The 16,492-nt window shown below is 52.9% G+C and overlaps 5 protein-coding genes across 5 annotated transcripts; 4 read left to right on the top strand and 1 right to left on the bottom strand.

Moving 5' to 3' along the window:
* Positions 1–1,598: 1,598 nt before the first annotated feature.
* On the top strand, positions 1,599–2,783 carry KVR01_013675 (uncharacterized protein). Its single transcript, XM_044787549.1, has 2 exons — positions 1,599–1,993; positions 2,071–2,783. The coding sequence occupies exons 1-2, from the start codon at positions 1,763–1,765 to the stop codon at positions 2,623–2,625; spliced, it is 786 nt and encodes a 261-aa protein (XP_044637320.1). The 5' UTR covers positions 1,599–1,762; the 3' UTR covers positions 2,626–2,783.
* A 25-nt stretch (positions 2,784–2,808) lies between these two features.
* KVR01_013676 (uncharacterized protein) lies at positions 2,809–6,846 on the bottom strand (the record flags this gene model as incomplete). The annotated part of the gene is made up of 4 exons (XM_044788139.1): positions 2,809–3,564; positions 3,662–6,102; positions 6,190–6,703; positions 6,763–6,846. The coding sequence occupies 4 exons, from the start codon at positions 6,844–6,846 to the stop codon at positions 2,809–2,811; spliced, it is 3,795 nt and encodes a 1,264-aa protein (XP_044637321.1).
* Positions 6,847–7,842: 996 nt separating this feature from the next.
* On the top strand, positions 7,843–8,374 carry KVR01_013662 (uncharacterized protein; the record flags this gene model as incomplete). The annotated part of the gene is made up of 3 exons (XM_044783544.1): positions 7,843–8,027; positions 8,109–8,257; positions 8,313–8,374. The coding sequence occupies 3 exons, from the start codon at positions 7,843–7,845 to the stop codon at positions 8,372–8,374; spliced, it is 396 nt and encodes a 131-aa protein (XP_044637307.1).
* A 101-nt stretch (positions 8,375–8,475) lies between these two features.
* KVR01_013683 (uncharacterized protein) lies at positions 8,476–9,129 on the top strand (the record flags this gene model as incomplete). Its single annotated transcript, XM_044783767.1, has 1 exon — positions 8,476–9,129. The coding sequence occupies one exon, from the start codon at positions 8,476–8,478 to the stop codon at positions 9,127–9,129; it is 654 nt and encodes a 217-aa protein (XP_044637328.1).
* A 4,545-nt stretch (positions 9,130–13,674) lies between these two features.
* On the top strand, positions 13,675–15,090 carry KVR01_013703 (uncharacterized protein; the record flags this gene model as incomplete). The annotated part of the gene is made up of 4 exons (XM_044782714.1): positions 13,675–14,259; positions 14,319–14,430; positions 14,501–14,610; positions 14,647–15,090. The coding sequence occupies 4 exons, from the start codon at positions 13,675–13,677 to the stop codon at positions 15,088–15,090; spliced, it is 1,251 nt and encodes a 416-aa protein (XP_044637348.1).
* Positions 15,091–16,492: the final 1,402 nt, after the last annotated feature.

Consider the following 16,492-nt stretch of genomic DNA (forward strand, 5'->3'; position numbering starts at 1 on the left):
AGACATCTGGAGTATTCGATGAATGGGTGAAACTGCTTACATATGTAGCCACTTCGAGTTGATGCCGCCTTATCAAGGCTTATTTTCCCTATCACGGATTCAAAACTGCCTTTAAACGCTTTCGTATGGGTCCGACAGGCGACGGGACAGAGTATTGCCGTTAATTGGTCTGTATAATCTGCAACGCAGCTGGCGATTGGTTTGGCGGATCTCTAGCCCTGTTGTAAATTCGCGTCCCATTCATGAGGCCGCAAAGTATAACATATAGTGGAGGCTACAAACTGGCCTGAGATCTTTATTTTCGCCCTGAAATGCACACAAAAGAGGTGTATGGCGAATAGTTGCTCTCCGCACAACAATTTTTCGTGGAACCAAGGATACCACGTTTGAATCGCAACAATTTTCACATTACATTCGGCATCTTTCCATGCGTTAGCTCAGAAATATGCACGGTTCAAACATTCATCTGGATAACCCAGTTGACGAAGTGAGGCCCAAGGTGAGCCTCGAAAAAGACGGCAAGATGACTGAGTCCATGGTTGGACGGTGTATGTACTTTGATGTTAGTAGGTATATCCTTTTTTAGGAGCAGATAGGGCGTGTTTGCCAAAAAGAAACATTTAAAGCACCAAATCACACGAAAGTAACAAATTTTGGCCAGTAAATCTCCTATTATTATGCGTTTGGACCATATCAATAACCAATTTAAAGGAATTGGCTACTCTCAGCAGTCTATACGCCCGTATCGTCACACCACCACTTGTGACCCCGAATGTAAAGCCCTCGGCTTTACTAGACACGCTGACTGTTGGGCATCTGCGGGCCTCCAGGGCTTCCCCTTGCCACCAGGGCCGCGAGCAGCGCAGTTGCAATGCCATTCGTCTTTATCAAGCTGTTTTTGTGAATCCTGTCTTGAGCTTAATAGAATGAATGACTTTTCAAAGATAGTTGGGGAAAGGGACGGAAACAAGGCCAAATTAACGCATCTCATTAGCTGAAAAGCTGTGGTAATCATGAATCATTTCTTTTATATGTACAGAGACAGAGCCTCATCCCCACTAATAGGTTGATACATCCCTCCCGCACCTCGCTCACCCTTCACACAAACTATTTCTCACTAAATAACTTAATCTTTAACTACACTAACTAAGTTCTATTAAAGTCTTATAAAAATAATATATATATATATATATATATATATAAGTTTAAAAGACTATAAGAATATTATATTAATTAATATTAAATAATTATATATTTTTAAATTTAAAATATTATAACTTATAACTTATTTAATATAAATAATTTCTTTAAATAAAATAATTATAATACTTTAAATAGTTAATTATTATTTAAGTATTTCTTAAATAGAATCTTAGTATAATACCTTAGGAAGGAAAGGTAAAAATTTTTATCCACCCTAATATCTTAGAGTACCCAATCAGGAAGACATGCCCGTTCTTCCAAATTTACGCTAGAGTGGGCGGGCTGTCATGCGTGAGCTAGGCTACCAGAAATTCAAGCAACTCCCTACAATGTGTGAAACCTGGAACCCCGCCAGTGTTGTTCACTAGCACCACAGAGGGCAGTTACTTAAGCATAAGATACTCTCAACCTTGTAGCCTTGCGCCAAAGCACTCACCCGTCCCGAACTTCGCTTTTTCTCTTCCCACGCACACTCACCAGACACATTTTCTTCTCATCGGAACATTTGAAGCAAACGGCCAACGGCCGACGGATCAACCACCGCCGAGACATCAGCACCATGACCTCCTCAGCAACTCTTGAGTGGTTCATCGAACAGGGCGACGCTGTCAGATGGTCGACGCAGCCGTTCGCCGCCACAATAAGTGGCATGATCGAGACAGGCCTGCACGAATGGGGCTTTGTCATCTACCGCTGCGCCTACGGCGACAACGAAGAGTGGAAGCGGTTCATGAAGTACTTTGAGGACGACTTCATGCGCGGCCTGGAGACTTTCGGCGGCGACGCAGTGGTGAGTTCTTGCAGTAACCTCTCTCGTTAATTGAAAGAAAAAAACAGCCTGATAAAGTTCTAACCCCACACCCAAAGCTGCCGCAGTATGCCAAGTGGACAGTCATCGAGGACAAGGAGGCCCTTGACAACGCCTCCATCGACACGGTCCGGGCAAAGTTTGTGGAATGGCGCGACACGCACAATGTGGCACGCCAGCAGCACTGGGTCAAGAAGGTCATGCCGCTGCCCACAGACGCGCCCAACCGCCTCCCGCGGTTCACATACTGCATCTACGTCGACCAAAAGTGCCTCAACACGCTCCCGGCCTTTGCAGAGAACTTCCCGCCGGCCCATCGCTACGCGCCTGTGCCTCCCCTCGTCGTGGCGCTGATCGATGGCGACTACGACGAGAGCCTCTATGTCCGCGGCGGGCCACGCGCCGCGCCCGACGAGGAGGGCCAGTACCCGGAGGTCGACGGGCACACCTGCAAGTACGTGGGCTGGCAGTACGTGCAGGTGAAGTATCTGTCGACTCATTACGACAAGCTGGACTCGCGCCTGTTGGATGGGCCGGAGTATAGGCGGCCGCCGAAGATTGCTCCGCTGGGGTATGACGCGGTGACGGAAAACGGGGTACTCAAGAACGCATAGTCATTATCATTGATTAATTATTGTATCTATCTATTAGAACAAATGATAGGTTATCGTGGGTTACATGCTTGCGGGCCGTCTAGGTTTTATAACTACATCTTGATGTCCGACGAGTATTAGAATGGTACTTGAGAGCAGTCCCTCTAGACTGAACTGAATTCTCTGCCACATCCATCCTCATCTTCATGGATCCGGCGGGGGTCTGATCTTCTTCAGGTCGTCGTACAGCTCTGATACGGTCTGGTTGATAGACCGCCAGTTGGGTGGGAGCGTCTGCGGGCTGGCATTCGAGGCCCTGTTCAAGGCGCCGATGATATCGATGAGCCGATCACCAACCCAGGTCCTGGCCAGGTCGGCGGCGCGCCGGTACCAGTTGATGTTGAACTCGCGGTGGATGGCGCCGACCCGGCTGAAGGCGCCGACCTGGCCGCTGATGGCGTCGGCGGCGGCCTGCAGCTCGCGGCGGTTGTGCTGGATGATGCGCTGCGCGTCCGGGTGGTTGATGTAGACGAAGACGGCAATGACGACGCGCAGGTGCTCGAAGATCTGGTTCTGCGCCTGCACGTCGCCCCCCATCAGACGCTCGACCAGGGTCTCGAAGTTTTCGGTGCTCATGGGATCCGTGGGGACCACCTCGCCGGCCGCGTTCTTCTTGGTCTGGTCCAGGTTGAAGACGATGCCCTTCATCTGGTTGAGGTTCCGCTCGCACAGCAGCAGCGGGTACCGGTTTCCCTGCGACCCGAAGCGGTCCATGAAGTAGTCGTTGGGCGTGCGGATGCAACGACTACTTCCCGCCTGGGGCAGGCTGCGGTCGAGCACGCGGGCGTTCCAGTACGACTCCATGTCCTGGCCATTGATAAAGGCGTTGTTGGTCGTCCGCGTGCCGTCTGGCAGTATGCCCGTGCCCAAGGTGTAGACAAAGTCGCGAATATATTGGAGCTGGATCACGGGCAAGACAGCGTTAGCAACATGATATTAAAACGAACACTCAGTCTCAAGTGCTTCAAAACTCAAAGCCAGCTCGGCACAGACTTACATCCGGGTTATGCTCAGTGTCCCAGTGGGCTGCTCTCTCAGTACTGTTGAGAGTGGTCGTATCAACCGTGATAATATCCGTCGACGTACAGCCATCGCGCATCCGGAAGGCCAGGTTGGTGGCCGGGGTGCTGCGCGTGCGGTCGTGTAAGTGCGACGAGCCCGGATAGGCCCTCGAGAAGACAACAAGGGTCCAGGCCGAGGTCAGCCACTCCCAGTCGACCTCATAAGTGCGCTTTGTGCCGCGACGAGTCAGCTCAGAGGGGTTTTCCAGGACAAGGAGCGACGACGAGTTCGTCACGGTGTTTGCAGTGCCAGTGGAGTTGTCCACATGCCAGTGTAAATCATCTCTCGTGGACAGCGAGCCGGGGTCTTCACACAGGTCCTCGTCCGACATGTCGTCGGCGTAGGGGTCCTGGCCACAGCTGATGCCCTCGGCCGCGGCGAACTCGGTGTCGCAGAGCTGGATGCCACACGTGGCCTGCTCAAAAACGTCGTCGTTTGCCGTGCAGCACAGCGCCTTGTTGCGGAACCAGGCGCAGCTCCCGTAAGTGTCACCCTGCGAGTTGACCTCGAGCGTGACCTCGTTGCTGTTGCACGTATTGTCGGCACAGTCGCCCTGCCCGACCCAGTGGCAGTTTTCCAGCGGCTTCTTTTCGTCCTGGCAGCAGTAGTGCTGGCCCGAGTTGAAGATGGTGCAGAGGCCGAGGTTGTAGGCGTAGGCGACGTCCTGCTCGTCGTCGTTGCACGATCCGCCACACCCCGTCCAGTGGCACCGGCCCGTCAGGTCGTCAAAGGTGCGCAGCTCGCAGCAGAAGTTCTTGTAGCCGCGCGTGCACTGGTCGTCGTTGCTCTCGGTCGGCCAGCCGCCGTCGCCGCTCTCGAACAGCGTCACCTCGCCAGAGTGACACTGCCCGTTGCAGTCGGACCCGCCGCCGCGCCAGATGCAGTCCATCGGAAGGTCCGACGACTTGCAGCAGATGGGCTTCCCCCACTGGCCCCCGAGGCCCTTGCAGACGTCGAGGTCCCAGCCGACGTACTCGTAGCCGTCGTTGCACGACCATGTGGTGCGGTCCTCCAGGTCTTCGCAGTGGTCGTACCGGTAGCAGTCCTCGCCCAGGTGCGGGATGCTCAGGTCTGGTCCTGCCGGCGTCGGGTCTTCTGTCTCTCGCCCTGGCAGGCCTGATAGGGAGTCACACACGTCCGACAGGCAGTTCCCGCGCGCGCACGCAAAGGCACACAGGCCGTGGTCATCACCCAGGTGCGGCAATGCTTTGGCGATGGAGGGCGTGGTAGGGTCGAGGAGGTTGAGCGGCCCCTGGGACAGGCATGTGCACACAGAAATTGGACAGAACCCGTGAGAACAAGTGAAGCTACACAGAGCCTCGAATGCCCCGTCTGCCGTTCCTGAGGTACACGTCGGCGGCAGGAAAGGAGACACGCGCGGCTCGATAGCAGGATACTGCGTCGTCCCACAATATTCCGAAGGGCAGTAGCCGAACCCACAGTCGAAGCTACAGAGCCCGCCATAGCTGCCACTCAAGCCTTCTGCCGGGTATCCGGTCACGCCGGTCCAGTCTGGTCGCTTCGGCATTGTCCCCATGGCGCGGCAGATGCAGGCTCCTGGTGGGCAGTAGCCCAGCCCACAGGAGTACGAGCAGAGAGAGAGGAAGTCATCCACCGCCCAGCCGTCCACGCACACCATCGACGACAGTGGCGGCGTGGTGACGGTGGGGATACGCTTGGTGAACTGCGACCCGACCCAGGCATCGTAGTTGTTGACGTTCTTCTCGCACGACGTTGTGATTGCCTCACCCGTGACCTGCGCGATCACGTCGCCGCCCCGGTGCAGCTTGATCTCGACCTTGCCCGTTCGAGAACCGACTCCTGAGTAGCCGTGCCACATGCCTACTCCGCCCTCGGGCTTGTTGCGCCAGTAGACCGTGCCCGCCTCGCCGCCGATGGTCACCTCCACATCTGCTTCCGACGCCAGGATCGCCGTGAAGAAGACGGAGTCGTGCAACACATCGGCAGGCTCGAACTCATATTGCAACTGCTGAGCCGTGTTTCCGGATGTTCCCCCGCTGGTACACGCATCATTGGGGTGGAGCCGGTACCAGAATTGTATTCCTTCGGTGTCGATGTGGGCAACGTCGTTTTTATAAATGTCGATTGTGTGCGGCAGGGTCGACCTCCAACCATCGTGCTGTAGGGCATAGTTGTAGGGCGCCTTTCCCACGGTGAAGGCATCCATGGCATGGTCGCGCATAGGCCCAATGTGATGAGACTCTCCGTAGTCATTCCATGAGATGATCTCGACCCACTCCGGCTCTCTGGAAAACACCTGGATCCACCTATCATACCAGACATGATCTCCACGCCAGAGCCAGTTCTTATTGTAGCCTGGCAGGTTGGTATAGAACCAAGGTGACACTGACATCACTACACCGGATGAATAAAGTCAGTAAGGCAACGCCTCCATGCACGTTGTATAAGTCGGACTGCGGATTGATCAGGCATGTGACTTACTGTATGGCTTTCCTCCCAGGAAGTCATGATAAGAAGCATCAACATAGTCATCCATATCCCTATCACCCCATGCCCACGCTGCCCAGCTGAACAGTCCATCCGCGCAGCCTCCACACTTCCGCATGGCGGCTGCGGCTCCGAGCGACGACCAGTCAGGGACGAAAAAGCAGCCAGTAGCCGCCTTGATGGATATCCAGTCGTCGGCTTGATCAGGGCCTTCAAAGGTGCTGACGAAAGGCTGTCCCTGATGGCGGTAGTAGGCTGCGCTGGCCGCCCACTTGTTGATGAGCCCGGTAACGACACCGCTATCCCATGGCCCTTGACCAGCATAGTCGAAAGAGAAGAACAGTTTGAAGCCTTTGGACTCGGCAACTGAGAAGACGGCTGCGAGGGAAGCATCGTTCATCGACTCCCCGTTTGCCATGTTCAGAGCAAAGGCGTCAATATGTGCCTCCTGGGCCTTGTTGATATCATCTTCCCAGTCACTGGTTTGATAGTTGGCCGTATTCCCAACCTGTGTGAGCTCTTGTTAGTCTCTGTGCAAGATCAGAAGGAAGAGAGACATAGGCGCACCATAAAGTGGGCAAAGACGGCTTTGGCCGCCGCTTGCCGGAAGGCGAAGCAAAGGCCATATACGAGAAACTGAGAGAACTTCATCTCAACAACAACACCAAGAGACAAAAGGCTTTACATCCGCCTCTGTAAAATCCAGAGTTCGCGACGTGGCACTCGGTATATATGAATTCACGATCGCCTATCATCGTCTCCTGTAACTCTGAGCGCCGCCTCCCCTTCTGGACTTTCTTGGCAAACGGAAAAGCCTTCACATGCACGAGAATCCTCAAGGGGTAGCGTTACGGAATTCATTCCACTTTGAGACTATTCGATATCTGAAATCCCACCACCGAGGCTATCATTTCATGAACCGTGGCTAAGGCAAATTGGTTTCACGGCGGATTGACCGAATGGCCGGGTTGAGAGGATCCATCGCCTGGAGAACCCATGGGGAATCCTGTAACCACTCGGCAGGAACATGAGTAGGAAGGCCACGAGAAAATCAACAGCGTATGTTTCTGAGAGACAATCCTTACAGAAGTTTGGTAACCTGCTGCGCCTAGGTGCATAAAGGGTGAGGGTGTTGTTCCGGCTAAAAGGCCACACAAACTAACAGAGACAGGGTCATCGATGGTTACTTAGTGTGAAGGATGTCGATAAACACTATGAGCTTAACTCCTAGTGCGGTAACATCTACCACAACAAGATTACACATCAGGATAAGATGTGAGACTAGACCCTGAACCTCGGCTCAGATGGATTCAGCCTCATGGAAGACATTGACTCCTGTGCTATTCTCGGCCCAGGACCCTTAAAAATGTCACCGTTGGTTGTGTCCGATATTTGGTTCCGTCCGAAGTTTCTTTTCAGGGCGGCTCGGGAGACGCCAGAAATGGGAAGGGCTGGAATCCACTTAGGACATCGAAGGCATTGACACGACCATAGAAAACTTTTCTACGGCACACTAATAATTGAGTAACAGCACTAACACGGCTGCCTCATTGTTGACATGCCTCATGACTGTGGATGGAATGTTAAAGCTTACTTCAGCCCCCCAACGCCCTACTGTTTCTCCCACAAGCAGCACGGACTCCAACCATGGCGAAAATGAATGGCCCAGGATTTCTGTGTGCAATATTTGCCCTCGTTGGCACCGTGGCTGCCCAGCAGTTTCCTCTGCTCCATACGCCATATCAGAACTTCGGGTTGAGTCAGGCTTGCTACGAGGCTATGAACACCACGGTGGACTGCGTGGACCAGCTTGCAAATCTCCACCGATACGAGTGAGTACAGGATCTTGACCCTCCATTTCCATTTTCCAACAACACCGATCCACTGGGCTTTGTTCATTGACATGAGTGCAGGGCTGTCAGTGTTGATGTTCTCGGTGTCGGAGACGTCGTGGCCGTCTGCACCCAGAACTGCAAGCAGTCACTCCTTGATCTGCGCGACAAGATCAATGGCGTCTGCCAGGAGAGCGATCTTCTGACTTGGAAAGGATCCAATTACCCTGGTTCGTGATCCCTATCGCACATACTCCTTTCCATAAAGCTAAACGCCAGGTCTAGCAAGCTACATAGTGGAGCGGTATTTGTACTTCTACGACGTTTCATGTTACAAAAACAGGTAAGCAAGGGGAATCCCGCTCACATCTTCTGAACCCTTGCCGATACCGAAGGACTGTTCTGACTCGCCTATGTGTCATGCAGGAACACGGGACAGTTCTGTGATATGAAGCTCGCTGCGCAGAGACTCGGGAACACGCCTACTACGGCCGTCGACGACTGCGACGACTGCATGCTCGGCCCCTTGGAGGTACAAGTGAACTCCAAAATCGCACACATCGACGCCCGGGGTGATGCCTTGGTCGAAAAGTTCCACAGTCTCGTTTCGTCATGTTCTGCCTCGGGCTACTCCTACACCACACCCGGTCCATATGGCCAAGCCCTTCCCACTGCCGCCGTCACTGCCGCCGCCAACACCACCAATAATGCAACCACAATGGCCTGGGGTCCGGGTCAGAATCACAAACCCGCGAACTCCACTGCTGCTTCTGGATCGCGTCCGGCCAGCCGGGACTATGTGGTCCAGGACGGGGACACATGTGACAGCATCGCGGCAAAGAACAGCGTGTCCATGTTTAGCATCATACAGGCTAACAGCAACCTGGACGTATGGTGCAGACTGCTGACCCCTGGAAAAACAATCTCTATCCCTGACAAGAAGTGTCTTTTACACAAGGTTTCAGCTGGCGATACGTGCCAAATATTGGGGGAGCAATACGGAGCGACGGAACGACAGATCATTGACTGGAACGCAAACATAAACAAAAAGTGTACAAACCTTGAACGGTGGAAATCCTCATATATCTGTGTGGGGCTATAGAATGGTGGCCATGGCAAAGGCTTGACAGCTGGACGCTTTGGATGAAGATGCTGTTCGGTCAGTGTGATAATAACTAATACATATAATGCAATCTGTTCAGCACTCAAAATGTCTTGCTGAAAGCATACATGATCATAATGCCGACGAATTGCCAACCCCGTCGACTGGATCCCTGCTATTGTACGGTATACGCCTTTGTGGCTTAGAAAGCCGTCTCTTCACGATCAGCTAGAAAGTTTGGGAATGGGTGTGGCTTCCCAGGGGTTCCAAGAAATTTCAGCATTCTGTAGGCTCAAATAAAGACTTGAATTGTGAAAAATGACACTTGTAATCTCAGTCATGTGATGAATCAGTACATGTTCATGTATGTTGAATCCATGCATATTCGTTTGAGAAGTGAAAGATGAGAAGAGCTTGGCCATCCTCGGCCTACCTAGGTGCTGAGGCCACTATGAGACGAAAACCAATGCTCGCTCGACTACGCCCGCTCCCATCTACTGATCCCAGCACTGCCAGCTCGAGATCTGATCATTGGGGCTATTCCGGCCGCACACCCGCTGGCTGCTAAGCGCTAGGTTGGCGCGGCCCGGCGATGTCGAGTCGAAGTGAAGGCAGCCATCATTGTCAACACAACCGGCGTTGCTATAGACATACCTGTTAAAGAAGAGCCTCTCACTGTCGTTTGAGGAAGATGTACTACTCACAAATAGAATCTGCAGTATCCGCCAGCATCAGGGCCAACGGAGCTGACTTTATTATTCAGGTCGCTTCCCAGATTATCTGACCCGAAAAGCATGTTGGTTAATATTTGGACCTACCAAGGGCAGCCAGCCATGAAGCTGTGAATGGGTAGACAAGGTTTCTCAACTTACTGCAGACCCCTGCATTGCTTCCACGGTTTGCACAATATCCTCCCCAGTTGGCATCAACGCAGAAGTAAACGTTGTGATAGGCTCGTTTGTTCGTGCCGCCGCTACGGACATCAAACCCAGCTGTCTCCGTGTCGTTGAACAGAGGGCCTGCTAGGTCGGCAATTTCAGGGCTCTCCGCGGGCGAGGCCCGCGCATTCTTGCTCCCAGCCAGCAACTCACTGGAAATAGCAGTGGAAAGCACCATCGCAGGTAGAGAAAGAAGAATTGTTAGCTTCATTGTGTATGAGGAGAAGGTAGTGGTCAAGTATAGAGTGCTGTAAAAGACTATAGAGCCCAGCTGGGTGTGATTATTCGACTGCTTTGCAAGCGGTTGGGAGAGACGGATCAATCTAAAACGCTTTCATGGGAGGACCATGGTTCTTTTATATTCTTTGGAGCGGGCGGTGGTTATGGAAGACGCGTATCGTGGCTTGCAAAATGACTGCATCGGAAGAGAATGGATGTGCCACTCCGCATCAGATCATCCACAGTGCACAAGCCTTGTCTCGTCTCGGCATATTCATGTTCAACTGTGTAGACACCATGTCAAGCACAGCTGTCAGCATTCCGGACATCTCATGCCTGCAACACAGCGGTCCTGCTGGGTAAAAAAGCACATATAACATATAACGACCCAGACCAAGCTTGGCATGTGGGGTGTGGCGGCAGGTATGTGTAAAAGATGTCCCAATCTGGCGAATTCTTAAGCGAGCTGAGGCCAAGGATGGTAGATCAGGGTCAAGCGTGTGTATTTGAAGTGACGTGAGGCTGCCACAGCTATCCCAATTTTGTACCGTAAAACCTTCCGCTAGATTCAGAATTTCCACAGCCTGCTCTGCCCTGTTCGAAACGTTGCGGTACTGCCAGTGCGGGTCTGGTGAGTGCCGTGTTTACCTAGGTAAGGTTGGTCCAGGTTCTGTGACTGAACGCCATGCAAGTGATATGAAATATGCCAGGGCTGCAATTTGTAGCAATCAAATTTAACTATTTGCATCATTAAGCAATCTTTTAATGGCACTCATAACATTGAATGTGCAGAATGGTAGGTACCAGTTGACCCGAGGGTCGGAACTTTTCTACCCCCCTACGCCATTGCGGTGGTACTTGACTGGTTTCGCTTCTATTCCGTATACGTCCGAGGACGTGAGAAGAGCCGAGATCCTCGGGTACTACTTTCATCGCGGACAGGCTGAAGAGAGCACAAAGATGGTAGCCTCGGGTGATGGTGGCTAGGTTAAATGAAAAACATGCTGGATTCCAAGGTTGACAGTCTAATGCTGGAAGACAGTGATCCTGCAGGCGGCCTCGAAAGGACAAGTCGTACTGCAACCAATAGTATAACGATGCGGCTTTGTCACTTGTTTGTGGAAAATGCCACGGCTGCCACCATCAGTGGAAATTGTTCGCTGCTATGAGACCAAGTCAAGCTGGCGGCTGGACTAATTGGTGCTGTAGCAAATACACCCCACCCCACGTGGTCGCTTAGCGAGGCCAGTCACGGCATATATGAACAAGTATCACCAGTGGGAACTTTGATTTGCGCATAGTCAGAGCCACCTTAAAACACTTACAGCATAAGAAGGCCTATAAAGAAAATGGGGTATCAATCTCGTAAGGGTGTTTTAGCGGTCACCGCTGCCAGTCTGACAAGGCCCCTCGCATCTTTTCAAATGTATACCTAAGCACAGAACAAGAACGAAAGCAGAAAATCTCGTAAATAGAATTATTAGACGGGACGACACATACTCCTAGAGATAACCCAAATTGACAGATTGGTATTAGGGTCTTTTGGCCGGTAGCAGTCCTTGCCTAACGGTTGCAGCATTGTTTTATCCCTAGATACTTATCACCAGCATTGTATGATTTGTAAATACTGGGTCTTGAGCCTTTGCTACTGCATGAAGGTGCCGTGTATGGCTTCGGCCGTATACTAGTACGGAATAGAAACGAGACCAGGTAAGGTAGGTAAGCACCCAAGGCACCTAGGTAGTCGGAAGGCTAGGACGACTAAGACGACAACTAATAGACAAAATTTAGAATATACAGTTCAGCAAATAAGGTTACAGCGTGACCGATGCCCCAGAATCTTTATCTTGTCCTCTCCGCGATGCCATCGGACTGTTTGCCTTCCCTCTTGGGAAGTTTGGGTCAGACAAGTCAATAAGCGGACTGTCGTGCTGGTGCGACAGTGATATTTGTGCACCTCACCAGCCTGAATCGGCAGGTCGGCTTCTCTGAGTGGCACCATCCTATTGGGCCGTGGAAGCGGGCGCATAAGTGGTCATGATATCACGTTATGAGCACAACAACCCGGGACCTGGTAGAATCTCTGTGGAACACTCCCAACCTTCTTATCACGGCCAGCACCTGCCAGCTCGCCCTGCTACCGAGCTTGGCAGTCATCCTTTCGGCAGGTCCCTAGCTGGGGGTCACATCGTGTGCCGAGCCTTCTGCCGGTTAGGTCACTTCCTGGGTTGGTTGTTCTTGGCAAACCGCCACCGAGAGCGTGGCACTGTCTGCTTGCAATCATCTTGGGGAATACGAGCCGTCAGACCAAGGCCAACAGAGGGGCAGATGCGCAACAGAACAAACAATCAACTCGGGGAGAGATATCTGTGTGAGAGAAAAAAAAAAAAAAGGAAAAAAGGAACCCGAGTCGCGTGTTTCTTGCATGAGCTTGGCTCACTCCGAGTCCCGGAGTAATTTACGCGATCCCTGGTGGGCGATTTGCCGAGGCAGGGCTAGACCACGACGTGAGAGGCAGTCACTGGTCACAACTCCCCGACAACATAGGGCCAGGCCAAAAGGGGAAGGTCTCAGTGGCAAGGTTAACCATAAAATTAGACTTCTGCACCTATGGCAGTCGCAACTCCACGCAGTGAGTCCAGCATCTGGCACTCCCGGTCTGGCACTCCCATGTTGGCACGAACCATTTGGCGCAGCGTGACCTCCTAAGAGAGGGGAGGAACATTCTAGCCTTTGAAGGTTTTCATACACCAAGCACTGAATCTATACACGAAGGGATCTCTTACTTGAAAGCTATTTAAAAAACAAGTACACGTGGGCACGCTTTCAAAATACAAACAGGACGGGTGGGCCGTCGGAACTCGGGTCGTACCTACCTAGGTCCTACTCGTGACCCTTCGCGGCTGTTCGCCTCAGACGGCCCTTTAAAGAAAGGAAGCCTTTTGAGGAAGGTAAAGTAGACCTCGGGAGGTAGGTGGTACTCAAGCACGTACATGCAGGGTGGGAGTGCAAGACCGGGAGTGCTAGTCCCTGAACTCTATGGCAGTCGCACTACGCGCGAGAGAGGCAGCTGGGCAAACTTGACATGGTCACTCAACAACCATTCCCAATATTGCCTCTCCCCGCAGTGACACACTCACCTATCCGACACACTCATTATCTCCTACTGTAGTATACACTAGATCTATAAACAGCAAGACCTGCCCTTCCTTTTATTCCTTGAAAGAAGCTTGTCTGAACTTCAGTCCTACTTCCTGTCTTGGCTCACCCTCTCTGTCTCTCACTGCCTATTTGAATCGGTCCCATCTTCGAGGCTGCCCGGCATCTCCTGACTCCATACCTACTTGGACAAGTCAGAGTCAAGCCCACAACGAGACACGACCTCAAGATGAAGCACTTTGCGCTCCTTGTATCCGCCCTCTCGTTGGCCGTGGCCAGTCCCTACGGCCAACCACAGCCTCGCGCGGTCTCCTACGATGGATACCAGGTCTTCCGTGTCCCCGTCGGCCTCGACGCATCCAAGGTCACCGAGATCGTGGAGAAGCTGGAGTTGGACACCTGGAAGGCCCCTAACAAGGCCGGAGCATTCGCCGACATCGTTGTTTCTCCTGACAAGCTGCAGGCGTTCAACGAGGAGGTTGCCGGGATCGAAGGTATTGTGGTGATGCACGAGGATCTGGGCGCCTCCATCGCGGCTGAGCAAGAGCCCGCGTCCGAAGTGCTGCTGGACAGGGCTGCGGCCGCCATCAACTCGACCTGGTTCACAGCGTACCACACGTATGCACAGCACCTGTCGTTCCTGAATGGCCTCCAGGCCCAGTACCCTGCAAACTCGGAGATTGTCACATCGGGCAGTTCTCTGCAGGGGAACACCATCACGGGCATCCACATCTATGGAAGCTCAGGAAAGGGTGTCAAGCCAGCTATCGTATTCCACGGCACTGTCCACGCTCGAGAGTGGATCACCACCATGGTGTGTGACCTTCGGCCGGTTCTTTTATTGCCCGAGAATATTTTGCTAACGAAGCACAGACTGTTGAATACTTCGCCAATATCCTCCTGAGTGACTACGCCACGAACACCGAGACCAAGGCGTTTGTCGACAAGTACGACTTCTACCTGTTCCCGGTTGTCAACCCTGATGGTGAGTTCTCATCCGAAGCCCAGGTCGGCACTCGAGCGCGGCCCAGAGCTCCGTTGCTAATGATTTACAGGCTTCATCTACACGCAGACCGACCGCTTGTGGCGCAAGAACAGGCAGTCGACCTCGGGAAGCACCTGTCTCGGCCACGACATCAACCGGAACTGGCCCTACCAGTGGAACGTCGCTGGTGGTGCCTCCACGAACCCGTGCGCCGAGGACTTCAAGGGCACTGCTGCTGGTGACGCCCCCGAGAACAAGTCTCTGAGGGACAAGATCGCGGCGATCAAGTCGGCACAGGGCTTGAAGCTCTTCATCGACTGGCACTCGTACTCCCAGCTGTTCATGACACCGTACGGCTACAGCTGCTCCGCCACTGCCACCAATAACAATGAGCTGCAGACTCTGGCCGCTGGTGCTTCCAAGGCCATCGCCTCGCTCTACGGCACCAGGTACACCTATGGCCCGATATGCACGACCATTTACCCGGCAACGGGATCCAGCGTGGACTATGTCCAGGACGTGGTCAAGTCGGACTACACCTTTACTGTGGAGCTGCGTGATACCGGAAGCAACGGGTTCGTCCTGCCAGCAAGCCAGATCTTGCCGACTGGCCAAGAGTCGTACGAGGGAGTCAAGTACCTGCTCCGGAACATGAAGTAAAGTGGTTGACTAGCAGTCTGAGTTGCGATGAGCACGCGCAAGCTGTCCTGGAGAAGATGGGAATCAACTTGAACCTGAGACCTGAAGAAGTACATAGTCTCGAGCGTATACGTACATATGTGGGCAGTTAAACATAGAAATTGACAAACGCCTAGGACTGGGCCGCATCCTACCTAGGCAGCCTTGGAATGTAATCATTTCGTCCCGGTTCCTTTCTTTCTCTTGCCACCTCTACCCCTTGTTCTTGTGCAGCATAAAATGAATTTGGTAACCTTACCGTCTATTTGGAAGGCAGAACAGTGCCGGTGTAGCTTTGCAGGGCTGCATTCACCCCCTTTAAAGCCTTATAGGGACGCAAGCAACGTTTTGAATTCTATTCTAGGGTAGTAGTACAACAAGAGATGCTTACACGTGTAAACCTTTTGAGCTGTTGGAGGCTGCGCACGTGGGCCTGCGTCAGAATTGCGTTTTAACCTTGGAACTTGAACCTCTTTCTGTGGTACAATCAGTCTACACACCAATCAGGTGTCCTACGTGGAGGGTACATATGTATTACTACCGTGCGAAATTGATGAATACGACGACATTGGAAACAAGAAAATGAAGTGGAATTTTAATCGGAGGTTTAATTTGCAGCAACGTCTCGCTTGCTGCTACACAGTCCAGACGCGAGGCGCAAGCAGGCATCCGGGTTGGAAGGTATGCTGCCCTTCTCTGGTTCCGAACTTGTCAAGCATTCTGGCAGACTGGCAGACTGGCAGGTCAGCGCAGCATGTCAGCCCACTACCGGAGAGTTGCACTGACAGCCCTGGAGGCGCAAAGGTTAATGCGCTGCACAGACAGTCGAATGACAGCCCCTCAGCCCCTGAGAGACAGTCTTAGTGTGGGGAGACACCGATGCAGCATCTGTGCGCTGTTCACGCCGGGCCGCAGTAGCATTTCGTAGCACTCGCCAATTACGGTCGAACCAAGAGGGACGATGGCTGGCTCCTGTTACCGTGTAACCATGACCGGTGGTCGTATCAGCCCTGGAGCGCAGGGCGGGCATCGCGGGTTTCGAGAAAGCGGCAAGTATACCCCTTATCGGATGCATGTGCAGCTTCATATATATCCAGGTCTGTATTACAGCGGATGAAAGTCCTGATGCAGGACAGAGGGCCGCCAACAGCGACACGCGCGGGCTGGGCAGTCAGGCAGTATGCAGTGTGCGGCTATCAATATCCAAGCTCGAGCTCGAGCCGGATGGGGGACGACGACGACACGGGGATGACGGGCCCCTGGTGGCAACGTGCTTCCGGGGACCCAAGCAGGTGGCCAACCTTGAAAGGGCGGCCCTGGAGATTGGCCACGATGCGCACTGACTCGTCAGGATCGGACAAGACTGCCTGCCACAGACCCAATG

Source organism: Diaporthe batatas, assembly GCF_019321695.1.
Source record: "Diaporthe batatas strain CRI 302-4 chromosome Unknown Contig00030, whole genome shotgun sequence".
Lineage (NCBI taxonomy): Eukaryota > Fungi > Ascomycota > Sordariomycetes > Diaporthales > Diaporthaceae > Diaporthe > Diaporthe batatas.

What these genes read in the sequence shown, in the direction of transcription:
- KVR01_013675 (XM_044787549.1), top strand. Translation starts at nt 1,763, where the DNA reads ATGACCTCCTCAGCAACTCTTGAGTGGTTCATCGAACAGGGCGACGCT. An exon ending in CTTTCGGCGGCGACGCAGTG is followed by an intron (nt 1,994 to 2,070) that starts GTGAGTTCTTGC and finishes CCACACCCAAAG; the next exon opens with CTGCCGCAGTATGCCAAGTG.